This window comes from Caretta caretta, chromosome 2, assembly GCF_965140235.1.
Source record: "Caretta caretta isolate rCarCar2 chromosome 2, rCarCar1.hap1, whole genome shotgun sequence".
NCBI classification, from domain to species: domain Eukaryota; kingdom Metazoa; phylum Chordata; order Testudines; family Cheloniidae; genus Caretta; species Caretta caretta.
Window position 1 is genome coordinate 261,512,427 of NC_134207.1, and position 17,121 is coordinate 261,529,547.

General features: G+C 47.4%; 1 protein-coding gene across 1 annotated transcript in view; it reads left to right on the forward strand.

The window, feature by feature from the left end:
- Positions 1–17,121, forward strand: part of LOC125631161 (vasoactive intestinal polypeptide receptor) — a 199,132-nt gene that overhangs the window by 63,991 nt on the left and 118,020 nt on the right. Inside the window, exon 2 of the mRNA XM_048837429.2 lies at positions 8,162–8,258. Within this exon, the coding sequence (XP_048693386.1) occupies positions 8,162–8,258 (97 nt within the window). The remainder of the gene's footprint in view (positions 1–8,161; positions 8,259–17,121) is intronic.

Consider the following 17,121-nt stretch of genomic DNA (forward strand, 5'->3'; position numbering starts at 1 on the left):
CAGCTAGGGTGAAACACTGGCTGGGATTTCTTCCTGGAGCTCTAGGAAAAACAGAGTTAATAAGACACATGCATCTCTAAATATACTACCAAGTACATAAAGACTAACAATATTTTCCACATCTCAAGGACGATTTTAACCAGTTGACTCTGGGAAACTTTCACGGGAGAGTGCATCAGCCACTTTGTTAGAAGCTCCTGAGATGTGTTGGATGTCGAAATCAAAATCTTGGAGAGCTAAACTCCACCGAAGAAGTTTTTTGTTAGTTTCTTTGACGGTGTGAAGCCACTTTAGTGCAGCATGGTCGGTTTGCAGGTGGAAACGCCGTCCCCAAACATATGGGCGTAGCTTTTCCAGAGCGTAGACAATGGCATAACATTCTTTTTCAGTGACTGACCAGTTGCTTTCCCTCTCAGACAGTTTTTTGCTGAGAAACACTACAGGGTGGAATTCTTGATCAGGTCCTTTCTGCATTAAAACTGCTCCCACACCACGCTCGGATGCATCTGTGGTTACTAGGAACAGTTTGTCAAAGTCTGGGGCCCTTAGTACAGGGTCAGACATGAGTGTCGCTTTAAGCTTGTTAAAGGCCTTCTGACACTTTCCGGTCCACTGAACAGCATTTGGCTGTTTCTTTTTGGTTAGGTCTGTCAGTGGGGCAGCGATTTGGCTGTAGTGCGGTACAAAGCGTCTGTAATAACCGGCCAAGCCTAAGAAGGATTGAACCTGTTTCTTTGACTTTGGGACAGGCCACTTTTGGATAGCATCCACTTTGGCCTGTAGGGGGCTGATAGTTCCTTGACCCACCTGGTGTCCAAGGTAAGTCACTCTGTTTAGGCCTATTTGACACTTCTTAGCCTTAACAGTTAGTCCTGCCTCCCTTATGCGCTCAAGGACTTTTTGTAGATGTTCCAGGTGGTCTGCCCAGGAATCCGAAAATATGGCCACATCGTCAAGGTAGGCGACTGCATATTCTCCTAATCCCGCTAGGAGACCATCTACAAGTCTTTGGAAAGTGGCGGGTGCATTTCGCAGCCCGAAAGGGAGTACATTAAATTCATACAGCCCGAGATGTGTGATGAAGGCTGACCTTTCCTTGGCAGATTCATCTAGCGGTACCTGCCAGTACCCCTTGGTTAAGTCCAAGGTAGAGATGAACTGGGCCCGTCCCAGTTTCTCTAATAGTTCATCTGTGCGTGGCATGGGATAGTTGTCTGGGCGAGTTACAGCATTTAGCTTACGGTAGTCCACGCAAAAACGTATTTCCCCATCTGGTTTGGGAACTAGAACCACTGGAGATGCCCATGCACTTTCAGAGGGGCGGATTACACCCATCTGTAACATATCCTGGATCTCCCGTTCTATAGCAGTTTTAGCTTGAGGAGACACCCGGTAAGGTTGAACCCTAATTGGGTGAGCATTACCTGTGTCAATGGAGTGGTATGCCCGTTCAGTCAGTCCTGGGGTGGCTGAGAACGTTGGCGCGTAGCTAGTGCACAGCTCCTGGATCTGCTGTCGCTGCATACGCCCAAGGGTCATGGAGAGGTTCACCTCTTCCACACCACCACCACATTTCCCTTCGTAGTAGACACCTTTGGGCCACTCAGCGTCGTCTCCTCCCTGGGCTGTAAACTGACAAACCTTTAATTCTCTGGAATAAAAGGGCTTTAGAGAATTAATATGGTACACCTTAGGCTTTCGGTTGGAGGTGGGGAATGCTATGAGATAATTAACAGCTCCCAGGCGCTCCTGGACCGTGAATGGCCCTTCCCACGATGCTTCCATTTTATGGGCCTGGAGCGCCTTTAAGACCATGACCTGGTCTCCTACTTTGAAGGAACGCTCTCTGGCATGCTTATCATACCAGGCTTTTTGCTCTTTTTGAGCATCCTGTAAGTTTTCTCTAGCAAGGGCTAAAGAGGTTCGGAGGGTGTTTTGTAGGTTGGTTACAAAGTCCAGAATGTTAGTTCCTGGAGAAGGTGTAAATCCCTCCCATTGCTGCTTCACCAACTGCAATGGCCCCTTAACCTCACGGCCATATACAAGTTCAAATGGGGAAAACCCTAAACTGGGATGTGGTACAGCTCTGTAGGCAAAGAGCAACTGCTGCAACACTAGGTCCCAATCATTGGAGTGCTCATTTACAAATTTACGTATCATGGCCCCCAAAGTTCCATTAAACTTCTCCACCATGCCATTTGTTTGATGGTGGTAAGGAGTGGCAACCAAGTGATTTACCCCATGAGCTTCCCAAAGGTTTTTCATAGTTCCTGCCAGGAAATTAGTCCCTGCATCTGTGAGGATGTCGGAGGGCCAACCTACCCTGGCAAAAATGTCTGCTAGTGCCTGGCACACACTTTTAGCCCTGGTGTTGCTTAGAGCTACTGCTTCTGGCCATCGGGTGGCAAAATCCATGAAAGTCAGTATGTACTGCTTTCCTCTGGGTGTCTTTTTCGGAAAAGGACCCAGAATATCCACAGCTACTCGCTGAAATGGAACTTCAATGATGGGGAGGGGTTGTAGAGGGGCTTTGACCTGGTCTTGGGGTTTTCCCACTCTTTGGCACACCTCACAAGACTGGACATAGGTAGAAACATCCTTGCCCATTCCCTCCCAGTGGAATGACCCCCCCAAACGGTCTTTGGTCCTGTTCACCCCAGCATGGCCACTAGGGTGATCATGGGCTAAGCTCAAGAGCTTGGCCCGGTATTTAGTTGGAACTACCAACTGTCTCTGAGGATGCCAGTCTTCCTGGTGTCCACCAGAAAGAGTTTCCTTGTATAAAAGTCCTCTTTCTATAACAAACCTGGATCGATTAGAAGAGCTGAGAGGCGGTGGGTTGCTCCGTGCCGCCGTCCAAGCTCTCTGGAGGCTTTCATCTGCTTCCTGTTCGGTCTGGAACTGTTCCCTTGATGCTGGAGACATCAGTTCCTCATGGGATTGTGGACCTAGGCTTGGTCCCTCTGGAAGCGATATAGGGGATGGAGCTGTTTCTGTTGACTGTGAACCGCTCTCCGCTGGTGCACTATGTTGGGATTCAGGCTCCGGCTGAGCCTCTTGTGTAGGGTTATCGGCTGCTGCCAGTTCAGGTTCGGTGGGGCCCTCTGTTGTTGAGGTTGCAAGTACTGGATTCAGTGCTGACACGGGGTCTGGTGTTGGTTGTTCGGCTGGTTCCGGTTCTGGGACTGGTTCCGTCTGGGTCTCTGGGACTGGATCCACTACTGCTGTTGCAGACATTGGCCTGGGGTCCAGGTCCATCACCTCTGACTGGGTCCTGATAGAAGTTTCCAGAACAGAGCTAGGCCTCACGGCTTGTTTAGCCTGGCTGCGGGTGACCATTCCCACCCTCTTGGCCTGCTTCACATGATTGGCCAAGTCTTCCCCCAACAGCATGGGGATGGGATAATCATCATAGACTGCAAAAGTCCACATTCCTGACCAGCCCTTGTACTGGACAGGCAACTTGGCTGTAGGCAAATTGAAAGAGTTGGACTTGAAGGGTTGAATCGTCACTTGGATCTCTGGGTTGATTAAATTGGGGTCCACTAAGGAGGCATGGATAGCTGACACTTGTGCTCCGGTGTCCCTCCACGCGGTGACCTTCTTCCCGCCCACACTCACAGTTTCCCTCCGCTCCAAGGGTATCTGGGAGGTATCTGGGCCTGTGGACCTCTGGTGTGATTCCGGTGCAATGAACTGTAATCTGTTGGGGTTCTTGGGGCAGTTGGCCTTTACATGCCCCAGCTCGTTACATTTAAAACATCGTCCAGCTGACGGGTCACTGGGGCGAGGAGGGTTGCTGGAGAACGGGGTGGTGGGACGATAAGGGGTCTGGAGGGTTCTTTGGGAGGTAGGTGGGGCTTTGGGCGGCCCCCGGTAATAAGGTGTGGTCTGGGGTGGTCCCTTCTGGTCTCCACTCCAACTGCGACCAGTTTTCTTCTTCTCTGCCACCTCCACCCATCTGGCTCCAATCTCTCCTGCCTCGATTACAGTTTTGGGCTTCCCGTCTAGGATGTATCTTTCTATTTCCTCAGGAACACCCTCTAAGAATTGTTCCATTTGCATTAGGAAGGGCAAATTTACTGGAGATTCAACACTTGCTCCTGATATCCAGGCATCCCAATGTTTCACAATGTGGTAGGCATGTCGGGTAAATGACATGTCTGGTTTCCACCTTAGGGCTCTGAACCTCCGACGAGACTGCTCGGGTGTTATCCCCATTCTGACTCTTGCCTTGGATTTAAACAGTTCATACTTGTTCATGTGTTCTTTAGGCATTTCAGCTGCCACCTCAGCTAAGGGTCCACTGAGCTGCGGCCTCAGCTCTACCATGTATTGGTCAGTAGAGATGTTGTACCCAAGGCAGGCCCTTTCGAAGTTTTCTAAGAAGGCCTCAGTATCATCACCTGCCTTGTAGGTGGGGAACTTTCTGGGATGGGAAGTGGTACCTGGAGAAGGATTGCTAGGGTTTGTTGGGATATTCTGCTGAGCCTTTATCTTCTCCATCTCCTCCACATACTTCCTCTCTTTTTCCTTCTCCTCCAGTTCTTTGTCCCTTGCTTCCATAGCTCTCCTGTGAGCAGCCGCTTGGTGTTGTTCTGCTTCTCTCGCTGCCTCCCTTTCTTGTTCCTTCTTCAGCTGCATGAGTTCTATCTGTCTTTCATGTTCCCTTTGTCTTTCCTCAGCCTGAAATTTGGCTAATTCCAGCTGTAGTCGAGCTGAGGATTTGGTCATTCTAACCTCTCTGTTTTTAACTAACTTTACACCCGAGGTTTAGAAATAAACAAACAAAACTTGGCTGTAAAATTTTGCTGTGCTGCAATAGAATACCTATTCTCTGATAGTGATTGTCAGCCTACAGAAAAAGACAATTCCCTTGTCTCTGCTCTGGGCCCAAATTAAAGCAAAAAACCTCCAACTGCTTGGAAACCTGCTTACCCAGCCCAAAGAAAAAGCAAATGGGTAGAACACACACCCCCTATTTACTTTTAGGAAGAAAAGAAAAAAAAAAAAACAATGGGTTGGAGGACTGTGAATTTCCCTGAAGGAGTTAAGTACCCTGCCTCCAGGCAAAAAAACCTGCAATTCACAAGATAATCCCCTTTTGTCTCTGCTTGGCCAAAGTTTCAAAGCTGCTTTCTGGACTTTCTTTCCAAAGAAAAAAAAAATTTCCTTTTTAAAATCTGTATTTCTAGTTCAAAAAATCTCAACTGGATCTCAAATGATTTCAGGTTAATCCCACCACTGTGCCACCATGTCAAGGTTCCTCCCCCACTCTGAACTCTAGGGTACAGATGTGGGGACCTGCATGAAAAACCTCCTAAGCTTATCTTTACCAGCTTAGGTCAAAACTTCCCCAAGGTACAAAATATTACACCCGTTATCCTTGGAATGGCCGCTACCACCACCAAACAATTACTGGTTACTGGGGAAGAGCTGTTTGGACGCGTCTGTCCCCCCAAAATACTTCCCAAAACCTTGCACCCCACTTCCTGGACAAGGTTTGGTAAAAAGCCTCACCAATTTGCCTAGGTGACTACAGACCCAGACCCTTGGATCTTAAGAACAATGAACAATCCTCCCAACACTTGCACCCCCCCTTTCCTGGGAAATGTTGGATAAAAAGCCTCACCAATTTGCATAGGTGACCACAGACCCAAACCCTTGGATCTAAGAACAATGAAAAAGCAGTCAGTTTTTTACAAGAAGACTTTTAATAAAAAATAGAAGTAAATAGAAATAAAGAAATCCCCCCTGTAAAATCAGGATGGTAGATATCTTACAGGGTAATTAGATTCAAAAACATAGAGAACCCCTCTAGGCAAAACCTTAAGTTACAAAAAAGATGCACAGACAGAAATAGTTATTCTATTCAGCACAATGCTTTTCTCAGCCATTTAAAGGAATCATAATCTAACACATACCTAGCTAGATTACTTACTAAAAGTTCTAAGACTCCATTCCTGTTCTGTCTCTGGCAAGAGCAGCACACAGACAGACACAAAACCTTTGGTTGTCTCCCTCCTCCCAGCTTTTGAAAGTATCTTGTCTCCTCATTGGTCATTTTGGTCAGGTGCCAGCGAGGTTACCTTTAGCTTCTTAACCCTTTACAGGTGAGAGGAGCTTTCCCCTGGCCAGGAGGGATTTCAAAGGGGTTTACCCTTCCCTTTATATTTATGACAGTGTGCATCCTCACCAGGAGTGAGCGCTTGCACCGATTTAATTGCCAGTGTGGGGCATTGTGGGACAGTTTCTGAAAGGCAGCAACCGTCGATATAAGCAACAGTGTCTGCACGGAGACTGCGTCAACATAACTACATCAACATAAGAGCAATGCCTCTCGTGAAAGTGGAGTTAAGTCAGTGTAGTGGGTGAGTTACAGAGGTGGGAGCTACTTTTTCAAGTAGATGCTTACAGAGTTAGGCTGACATAAGCTGCCTGATGTCAACCTAACTCTATAGTGTAGACCAGGCCCAAGCCGTACACAAGAGAAGACATTAGATAAGAGTTTAGGTGAAAGAGGATGAGAGGATCAGTGATGATGAGAAAAAGGGAGTTAACCTGAGAAAGCGATGTGCTAATTTACCCCCAAAGAACTGCACTTACAATACCATACACAGAAAGCAGTTGTTAGCCCAAAGAATTCACTGGTTCTCCCAGTTTATAAACTGTGCTGGAAACCAGTGATGTGGGAAAATAATTGATAAACTTTGCCAGGGGAGTCAGTAAACAGCATAAGACAATTTGACCTCCAGATTTTTTTCTTTGTTTTTCTACAAATAAAGATTTTTACTTTTTAAAAATACTTCATTGGCTCGTTAAGATGGTGAGGTCAGCTACTAAACGGCTCTTCCCACCTTCAAGTCTCACCATTCTCCTTTTGCCTACAAAACACTTGACAATAGTTAGGCAGCTGGTGGGAGATGACTGCTGCTCATTACACTTCTGTGGTCATCCTCTCCTTGCCACACTGGCTATTCCCAGCTTGTGTGTTGTGATCAGTTGTTTTCTCTCTTTCTCTGTCTTTTGTTATGTGTTTGTACAGCACCTTGCACAATGAGACCCCAATCCCCCACTGAGGCTAGGAGGTGCTGCAGCAATAGAAATAATAAACAAAGTTAGGAATTTCACCTAAATCAATAAGGTGCTGGTAATGTTAACACAACTCTGTGTGTGTGTGTGTGTGTCCATCCAATTCCTTATTCCTTTGTTAAATGTAAACCTTCATGCAATATACTTAGCTATTACTGTATCTTATAAAATATACAGGACAAAGGGTCTTTGATTCTTTACCTAGTCTAGTAGACCCTATTATAATATAAATCCTAGTACAAAGTCTGGCCAAGTAAAAAATGCTGGAACAATCTTAACATTAGGCATTTTTATTATTATTATTTTATTATTTTTTTAGTTGCTTGAGCTCACAACTGTAATTCTGGGGTGCTGGGGCAGCAAATTGTCATTTGCTAAGCAAGCTATGTAAATATGGGGAAAGCGTCTTGGTAGGGACAGGCTCAGTGTGAATTTTTAGCCTCCCATCTGAAACGCCTCGGTACCGTTGTTTGTGTCAAGCCAGTCCAGCGGGGCTCTTGATGGTGCATCTACACTGGAATAAAAGACTCGCAGCTGGTAAGGGTCAGCTGACTCATGCTACAGGGGCTTGGGCTAGCGGGGCTAAAAACTGCTGTGTAGACGTTCAGGCTCGGGGCTCTGGGACCCTCCCCCATTGCAGGGTCCCAGAGCTTGGACTCCAGCCCAAGCCTGAACATCTACGCGGCAATTGTACAGCCCCACAGCCCAAGACCCGCGAGCCCAAGTCAGCTGACCTTGACCAGCCATGGGTGTTTAGCTGCTGTATAGACGTACCCAGAGTGAACAAGAAAACATAAGTGCTGTCAATTGGCAGTGGAGCATAAGCAGATAACTAGGGCTGTTTAAGGCAGACAGGAGCGAAGCTGCCTGAGTGAAGCCATATTCCTTTGGCCGTCATTAGGTTACTTGGTTATTTCTCCTAAACAGTCATAAAAAGACACTTGGTTCAATCTGTTTTATCTTTTTTACTTGGCCCAGGGGAGCATCTTTAGCTATACATGTGCCAGGGAGAATGGATGGGCTGATAATTTACTGACGGTCAATCTCTCTCTCTCTGCCCTTTCTGTAGGTGTCAAGCACACCTCCTGAGTGCACCATCATGCTGGCGATCGAACATGAGCGTGAGAAATGCCTGGCAGACTCCAGCCTGGACAATCAGACAGTAGGTAAGGGATGGCTCTTTGCAGACTCCACATACAGAGAGCTGGGCAGTGACCTGCTCACTGAGTCCTTCCTACCACATATCGTACTCCTCTCTGGGAGCTGGAAGACCCCAAACTCTTGAGTTCAACTCAATTCCACAACTTCCACATTTATGCTGGGCTGAGTCTTGGCAATTTGCTGCATCTGTTAGCTTGCTCCCCCCACCCCACCTCAGGGGGAAGGGGAGAGGCAGGGGTATGAGTACTCCCCTTTTTTGGTATCCTCCTCTCTGGCGGGTGCTGGAGGGAGCAGCCCCCGTGCTCCCAGGGTGCAGAAAATGCCGGAACTGCTATTCCAAGTGATCCCCGGGCAGCCATCAGAGGTGACGCATTGCGGGGCACGCAGGGTCACATGCCCCCCTAGATTTCTCAGGCTGCCCCCCGCCAGGACACCCGGCAGCGGCTCCCCCTGGTGGCGGCACTGGCCACGCATGTGTGAAGCACAAGGAGGGAGGAAGCGACAGGGCGGCTGGTTGAGCTCCTCCCCCTCATCCCGCTACATGGGGCTGCTTCTCCGTCCCTGCTGCTAGCGTCCTGGTGCTTCCCGTGGCCTGCTTTGCAGACCACCCACTGAGGTGAGCCAAGGACTGGAGGCATAGGCAATGCGTGGAGTGGTCACATGCCCACCCAGAGCCTTTCAATGCCCGCCCACCATCCACAGTTACGTGTCACCTCTGGCAGCCGTGCAATTTCTTGTATGCCCTGAGCATAGATCAGCCTGGTCTAGAAATCATGCACACAGTGAAATACGTTGTGGTGTGGAGTTTGATTATATTGGCCTCACCTAGTACACTAGCAGTATCCTTAAAGCAGCAGGAGTCCGGTTGAGTGTGTTTAACTTGCCCTCCTGGAGTGCCTCTCTCAAGTCACAGAACCTGTTCTCATGATTAAAGGAGGCTTAAGGAGCAGTGATATACATGCCCACAATGGCAATGAACAATCCGATCATTGTGGAGGGATGGGGAGTGGAAAGGAGCACACGGGGCATGGAATTCACTTCCCGCCTCCTGTCGTGTGTCTGTCGGAGCCCGTGAACTCATCTGTGTCAGTAATGTGCCGGGCTCACTGTGCTTTGCCCCTGGGGCTGCCAACCAAACTCTGCTGTACCTTCTGAAAACTCCTTTCTGTCTCGCTCTCTGGGCATGGCCCTTAGTTAGGCTAAAGACAGAATGTGGCATTCTGCACATTGATTTGCTACTTATATAATCATGTACAAATGCCAAGGTCATCCCTGGCATAGCCCTATTTAATTCAGGGAGGGATTTGGAGTCTGCTGACACCCGCTCAGGTTTTTGTAACCCACGCACCTCCAGAGTGTCGGGTTGTGTTCCCTCTGGTGGCACCATGCAGCGAGGTGATGACTCACCAGTGTGGCGCCTCCTGCTGGTTGTCTCGGGAATTAGCTCTTCCAGCCCGGAGCGCCCTCTGCAGGCCGGTGTCTTGCCTGCTGCTGGCCCCAGTGTCCCTCCCGGACCCTGGTGCCCCTTTACCTTGGGGTGCTGCCCCCTGGCAGTGCCCCCTCACTCTGGGTCTCCCCTCCCAGGGGAACCCTCAGCCCTCTATCCCGTCCTTGTCTCAGTGGCTACTGCCAGTCACCCTCTGGCCCCCGCTCACTGGGGCAGACTGCAGTCTGTAAATCACTCATCATCGGCAAGGGGGGGGGTCAGACCAGCTATCTCTGCCTAGATCTGGGCTGCCCCTCTGCATCCCTAGTACCCTTGCGTGGGCCCTTAACTCAGCCTGCAGCCTGGGGCTTTGCTAGGCTGAAGCTCCCCAGCTCCCGCTGCCCTTCCCCAGCACTGCTCCACCCCAGGTACCCTGGTGAGCTCCCCAGCAGCCAGGCCCGTCTCTCTCAACAGCTAGGGAGAGATTGCCTGAGCTCCTGGCTCACAGCCTTATATAAGGCCTGCTGTGGCCTGATTGGGGCATGGCCCCAGCTGTGGCTGCTTCCCCGTCAGCCTAGCCTTTAGCTCACAGCCCCAGCCCTTTCCCAGGGCTGGCTGCAACCCTTTCAGGCCCAGAGCGGATGACCACCCCGCTACACACCGATACCACTTGGAGATTAATGAGTCTGCTAGAGCCTTAGCTAAATGCCACGTGGCTTTTAGCTCATTCAGTAGAAGCTCCTGCATTAAGCTTCAGAGGTCCCAGGTTCAATCCCACCTGCTAACCGGGGTCTGTCGGTGTTACAATACCCACAACCTAAGTAAGGTCCATATTGAGCATGGTACGTGGACCGCATTGCACCCCATTAATGTCCATCGTTATTAGCAAGTGTCTAAATGGATTCTGATTTTTCATGGTGCCACGTGAAACTGTTGGCTTGAAACAAATCGGTATTTCTGCAGGGACTTCAGCTGATTTCATTAAGTGGGACGGCTTCTGAGATCGCAGGGCATGTGCAGTCTGTAGAGCCTTTGCCTAGGCAGCATGTGGGTGTTGGCAGGAATTCGGTGTGCGGCGTCTTTGTGTATGTATACACCTGCAATGTTGCCACATCCGCTCACCAGGAAAGCTGGGCAAGGAACTGATTTTCCTGGTTTGCTGCCTGGACTGAAAAATCCGAAACCATTTTGGGTCAAGTCGAACAAAATGTTCCAGGTGTTTTTAATAAAAGCAAAGGAAATGAAGGGCTAGATTCACAAAATACTCCTGCACCTTTGGCTCTGGGATGATAGCCTGGGAGTAGAGAAACATTGGTTCAAGTCTGTACTATACAGCAGGGATTTGAACTTGGGGCTCCCAGTGGCTCTCAACCTTTCCAGACTAATGTACTCCTTGCAGGAGTCTGATTTGTCTTGCGTACCCCACGTTTAACCTCACTTAAAAACTACTTGCTTGCAAAATCAGGCATAAAAATCGAAAAGTGTCACAACACACTAGTACTGAACAATTGCTGACTTTCTCATTTTTACCATATAATTATAAAGTAAATCAACTGGAATATAAATATTGTGCTTGTACTTCAGCGTATAGTATATAGAGCAGGATAAACAGGTCATAGTCTGTATGAAATTTTAGTTTGTACTGACTTTGCCAGTGCTTGTTACGTAGCCTGTTGGAAAACTAGGCAAATCTCTAGATGGGTTGATGTACCCCGTGAAAGACCCCTGAGTACCCCCAGGGGTACGCAAATCCCTGGTTGAGAACCACTGTTCTATTTTGTAAATAAGTACCCTACACACCGGGCTATAGGCTACTCTGAGGTGGGGGCAGTGATGCCCTCTCATTTTTTCCTGTTGAAGCTGTTCCACGTGGTATGAAATATTTGTAGCCATTGGGCCAAAAAGAGCAAGCAAGGGAATGCCTCTATAGCCTGGTCGCGAGGGCACCCACCAGCAATCCTAATCCCTGTCCCTTTGCCACTGAACATTTAAGCATGCAGCGAGTGCCCGTGTGCTTCCGTGCAGCTTATGTATCCCTGTCAAGTGTCTGTCCTTGCGTGTGGGCATTTCAGGGTTTAGCGTGCAGTGTGAGAGCACAGGTGGCAAAAAAGCGACTCTCCTAGACTGGTGCTAAACTATTGCATCAGTCATGTAACTGAAAGCAGTGCTGCACAAAATTGGCTGTGTGTGTATGAGAGAGAGAGATGGGGAGAGAGATCTGAAACAGCAGCTGCCACTAAGTAGAACAGCACTCCCATATATTAAAATGATTACCATTTCAACTAAACAAAGCTGCCAGAAAAATCCTAGCGCATAACATCTCTGTTAAATCCGTCATGAGATGGATCCTTAACAAGCAGGATTTTGGCACACGGGAAAGGGAGAACAAAAAGTGAATAAGGCCCCCTGCCACCTTTAATAGAATACGCTGATTTATGAGTGTGTTTATGTGTTATCTATCTTCCGCACACTCTGCATCCTCTTGGCAGAAAGAAAATCTACTGTGGTTAAACAACTAATTTATAATACTTTCTAATTAAATGAGTGGAATTAAAAACACAGATGATCCGTAGGAAACTGGAAATAACAGTGGATGTCAGAGCCATTATCAGCGTATTGGTGAAAGAGGATGAATCTGTTTGATTTGTTACATTAAGCCAGTGGCAAATGATTAATCAAGAACACCCTGTGGTGGCACTTTTATCGATCGTTACCTTTTACCTCTAGATGTACAAGTAGTTTTCCACTAAGAAACAATCTGGGCTGCATTAACGTGCTGCTGGATGGCCAGGCATTATGCTGGAGGGGTTTGTATTGGTAGAAGTCAAGTGACAGCTGGGTATCTGTTCAAATTCCCCCGCCCCTGTATTTTCAGAGCTGGTGGCAGGTGCCTAATTGTCAGGCCTGGCAGCAAAAGTCCTCTAGGTTTCCAGAGAACAGGTACAGAATGGGCCAGAGCAGAGCACCAATGTCCCTCATTCCTGAGTGGAAAGACCACCCTAAAAATGGACAGAACCAATCAGTTTTCATTATGGGTAAGTCTACACTGCAGTTGGAAAGTGTGACTGCAGCATGGGTAGACACACCTGAGAGATTTTTTTCCATACACCTCCTAGGAAAACATTCCCAACTTTATGAAGTTTCCCATGTTACACTTGCTGGTCCTCTAGGAACTGATCCAAGCTAGCTCAGGTGTGTCACACCTCCTGATTGCAGTGCAGACACACCCCAAGTCTCACTGCTGACTTGTAAAGGTGCATAGAGCTAATTGTGATTGTACCCTGAGGCTTATTTAAAAAGGACTTACATATAAGTGCCAAGTGCACCATTACAGAAGTACTTATAAGTACAAGTGTGCCAGAAACAGTAATTAAGTCTTTATTAGGGCTGTCGATTAATCGCAGTTAACTTACGCGATTAACTCAAAAAAATTAATCACGATTAAACAGACTTTTAATCACACTCTTAAGCAATAGAATATAGATTTAATATGAATACCAATACATATGAATCTTTAGTGCTTCTGGCACGTGAATACCTTGCGACGCTGGCTACAACAGTGCCAAGCAAACACCTGTTGTCACTTTCAGGTGACATTGTAAACAAGAAGCAGGCAGCATTATCTCCTGCAAATGTAAACAAACTTGTTTGTCTGAGCGATTGGCTGAACAAGAAGTAGGACTGAGTGGATTTGTAGGCTCCAAAGTTTAACATTGTTTTGTTTTTTGAGTGCAAAAAAACCTACATTTGTAAGTTGCACTTTCACAATAGAGATTGGACTACAGTACTTGTACGAGGTGAATTGAAAAATACGATTTCTTTGTTCATCATTTTTACAGTGCAAATGTTTGTAATAAAAAATGATCAAACATAGTGAGCACTGTACACTTTGTATTCTGTGTTGTAACTGAAATCAATCTATTTGAAAATGTAGAAAAACATCCAAAAATATTTAATACATTTCAATTGGTATTCTGTTGTTCTTTAACAGTGTGACTCGTCGTGTGATTCATTGCGGTTAATTTTTTTAATCACAATTTTTTTTAATCTCTTGACAACCATAGTATTTATACATAAAAGTTCTGCCATAAGTTCAAGTACTTTCAACTCCCATATTCGCTGCAATTGTCTGCTCCGTATATGGTCAGCTACTTAAATAATATAAGCACAGAGTGGAAGAGAAGGAAGAGAGCAACAATTAATGGGGAAAAAATCTCTTAAAATGTAAATAAACTTATACATTTCCTTTCTTGTGTGTGTGTACAGACAGCATATCATTCCATAAAATGGGCATTTTACTTCAATAACAGCATAATCTTGAACATATCCTGATATTGGTTCCTTCTTGGCAGAAGGATTTGTCCAGTGCTACAGAATCGTCTTTCCACAGGAGCAGGGCTTGGCAGTGTAGTATTAAATTAGATGAAGAGCTTAGCAACTGCTGGGTATCTGTCCAGTTGATCCAGTTCAGGCAATGGATCACTGAGAAATTGTCTCCCAACAATTCTTAAGTCTGAGTCTAATGCAGATGCCGCCTGATCATCCAAGTCATAGAAATTAGTGGCGGCTTTGGATGTCGCTTGATCTATAGCCATTGGCAGGGTGTGCTGGGGGGGGGTTGTGTCTAAGGCCAGCGGTGTCTCCTAGTGGCAATTCTCAGGACTATGTGGCCCAATGGCGAGAATCAGTGGCTGCCTTGCATAGCAGCTAGAGTCTGTGGTAGTGTCCTCTAGTAGTGTAAGTCAGTGGCTGAGGGTAGGGTCACCTGGGCCGCCCCACTCCACCAGGTTCCAACCCCAAGACCCTCCAAATGATGGTCCAGCTACGTGGCTAGGAACGGGTGCCCTTACGCCTCTTCCCTGGGTCACTTCCTACCTCTGCTTCTGTTCCTCCGTCTGCACCATACGTCTGTCTTCGGAGAATGACCTGAGAGGCAGATTCCGAGTGTCTTCCTCGATCGGCAGCAGCTCGTCATCCTTGGCACCCGCGGTTGAAAGGTCTGCGGTGGCTTGACTGTGAGTCCCAGCCCCAGCCACTGAGAGCCTCAGCTACTTCTCTGCAGGAGGTTGCAGCACCCAACTTCTCTCCTGCTTGGTCAGCCTAGACTGCTCCCTTTGGAACTCCCCGTCCAGTGGGAGCAGGCCCAGCAGAGGTGGCGGGGCATGGCTTCCTGAGTCCAGAGCAACGCCCTCACCCTCGCCGCACCAATGTGGAGTTCGTACACCCCGTCAGAGGGTGTCGCAACAAACCAGATCTTTTTTTTTTTTTTTTTTTTTAAAGTTCCTCTGAAATCTTTCTCTCATCCTGAGTCTACAGCCAGTGCAAATTTAAAAATGGGTGCGACGCAGAAGCAACAGCGTATGACTTTGTACTTTGGTTACTCTCAGCTGCGTCAATGGTGAAAATATGCCCAACCTGTCTTCTAAATCCTTCCTTCGAATTATCTACTGAGGAAGAACTGTATTTTGGAGAAAATGACTCAAGCCTGGATTTTAGCACAAGCACACTAGGCAGAACCACACCACAGAAAGATTCGATGTTCACCCCCGCCCCGCCCCAACCTCCCAAAGTTTGTCAGGTGCAGTGGCAATTGGGGACATCATTTCCCAGCACTAACCTAAAAATTTCAGCTCTGGGTTGGAGAATGTTGGCAGCTGGAGACGCTCCATCACCATATTAATCCTATCACACATGCCATAAACGCGGCGAAAGCCATCAACCTCTGAATTCCATTGCATAGAGGTAGATTTGGAGAGCGTTGGAAAAACAAACTGTGTCACTCACAGGTCGTAAGAACGGCCATACTGGGTCAGACCAATGGTCCTCCTAGCCCAGCATCCTATCTTCCCACAGTGGCCAGTGTCAGACGCTTCAGAGGGAATGAACAGAACAGGGGAATTCATTGAGTGATCCCTCCCCTGTCATCCAGTCCCAGCTTCTAGGCAGTCAGAGGTTCCGGAACACTGAGACCATGGGGTTGCATGCCTGACTATCTTGGCTAATAGCCTATCCTCCAGGAACATATCTAATTCTTTTTTGAACCCAGTAATACCTTTGGCCTTAACAACATCCCCAGCAATGAGTTCCAAAAGTTGACTCTGCGTTGTATGGAGAAGTACTTTCTTTTGTTTGTTTTAAACTGGCTGCGTGTTCATTTCTTTGGGGGACCCCTGGTTCTTGTGTTCTGTGAAGGGGTAAATAGCACTTCCTGATTCACTTTCCTCACACCGTTCATGATTGTATAGACATCTATCATATCCCCCCTCAATCATCTCTTGGCCAAGCTAAACACTCCCAGTCTTTTTAATCTCTCCTCATACAGAAGCTGTTCCATACCCTTAATCACTTTAGTTGCCCTTCTCTGTACTTTTTCCAATTCTAAAATATCTTTTTTTAGATGTGGATGCATCTGATGAAGTGGGCTTTAGCCCACAAAAGCTTATGCTCAGATAAATTTGTTAGTCTCTAAGGTGCCACAAGTACGCCTAGTTCTTTCTGCTGATACAGCTTAACATGGCTACCACTCTGAAACCATTTACAGCAAGGTTACTGCACCTCATGAAAATGATCAGGGGGCTGGGGCACATGACTTACGAGGAGAGGCTGAAGGAACTAGAGTTATTTAGTCTGCAGAAGAGAAGAGTGAAGGGGGATTTGATAGCAGCCTTCAACTACCTGAAGGGGGTTCCAAAGAGGATGGAGCTCGGCCGTTTTCAGTGGTGGCAGATGACAGAACAAGAAGTAATGGTCTCAAGTTGCAGTGGGGGAGGTCTAGGTTGGATATTAGGAAACACTGTTTCACTAGGAGGGTGGTGAAGCACTGGAATGGGTTACCTAGGGAGGTGGTGGAATCTCCATCCTTAGAGGTTTTTAAGGCCTGGCTTGACAAAGCCCTGGCTGGGATGATTTAGTTGGGGTTGGTCCTGCTTTGAGCAGGGGGTTGGACTAGATGACCTCCCGAGGTCTCTTCCAACCATAATAGTCTATGATTCTAGCAGAGTAAAGGTGGGAACACAGGTATAACCCACGCTATGCCCTCATTACGCTTCCAGAGCTGTGTAAAGAGGACTTAAGGCCCCATAGCCTCTGTACCTTTATTATTTTCTTCTGATGCAACACTGAGCACCTGTAGCCCATACCGGCTAGGTAAGAACCAGTCGGTGCTCTGAACCTCTGAAAATTCAAGTCACTGATGTTTTCTGGCTTTTTTTTTTCTTGTGTCATTTAAAAGGCTCTTTGTTGGATATGAATACACTAGGAAATGGGTTTTGGCCACGGCTCCTGCTGTCTCTTAGCTAAGGAGGAAATGCTGTTGAGTTCCACTGAACGTGGACCCACCCAGCTGTCTGGCGATAAAGCCTGCCTTCCTTTGTTATCTCTGAGGTGATTAGGAGTCTTCCTGGTTTTCCGCCCAGGAGCATAATTTCTCTCCTTCGAAGTCG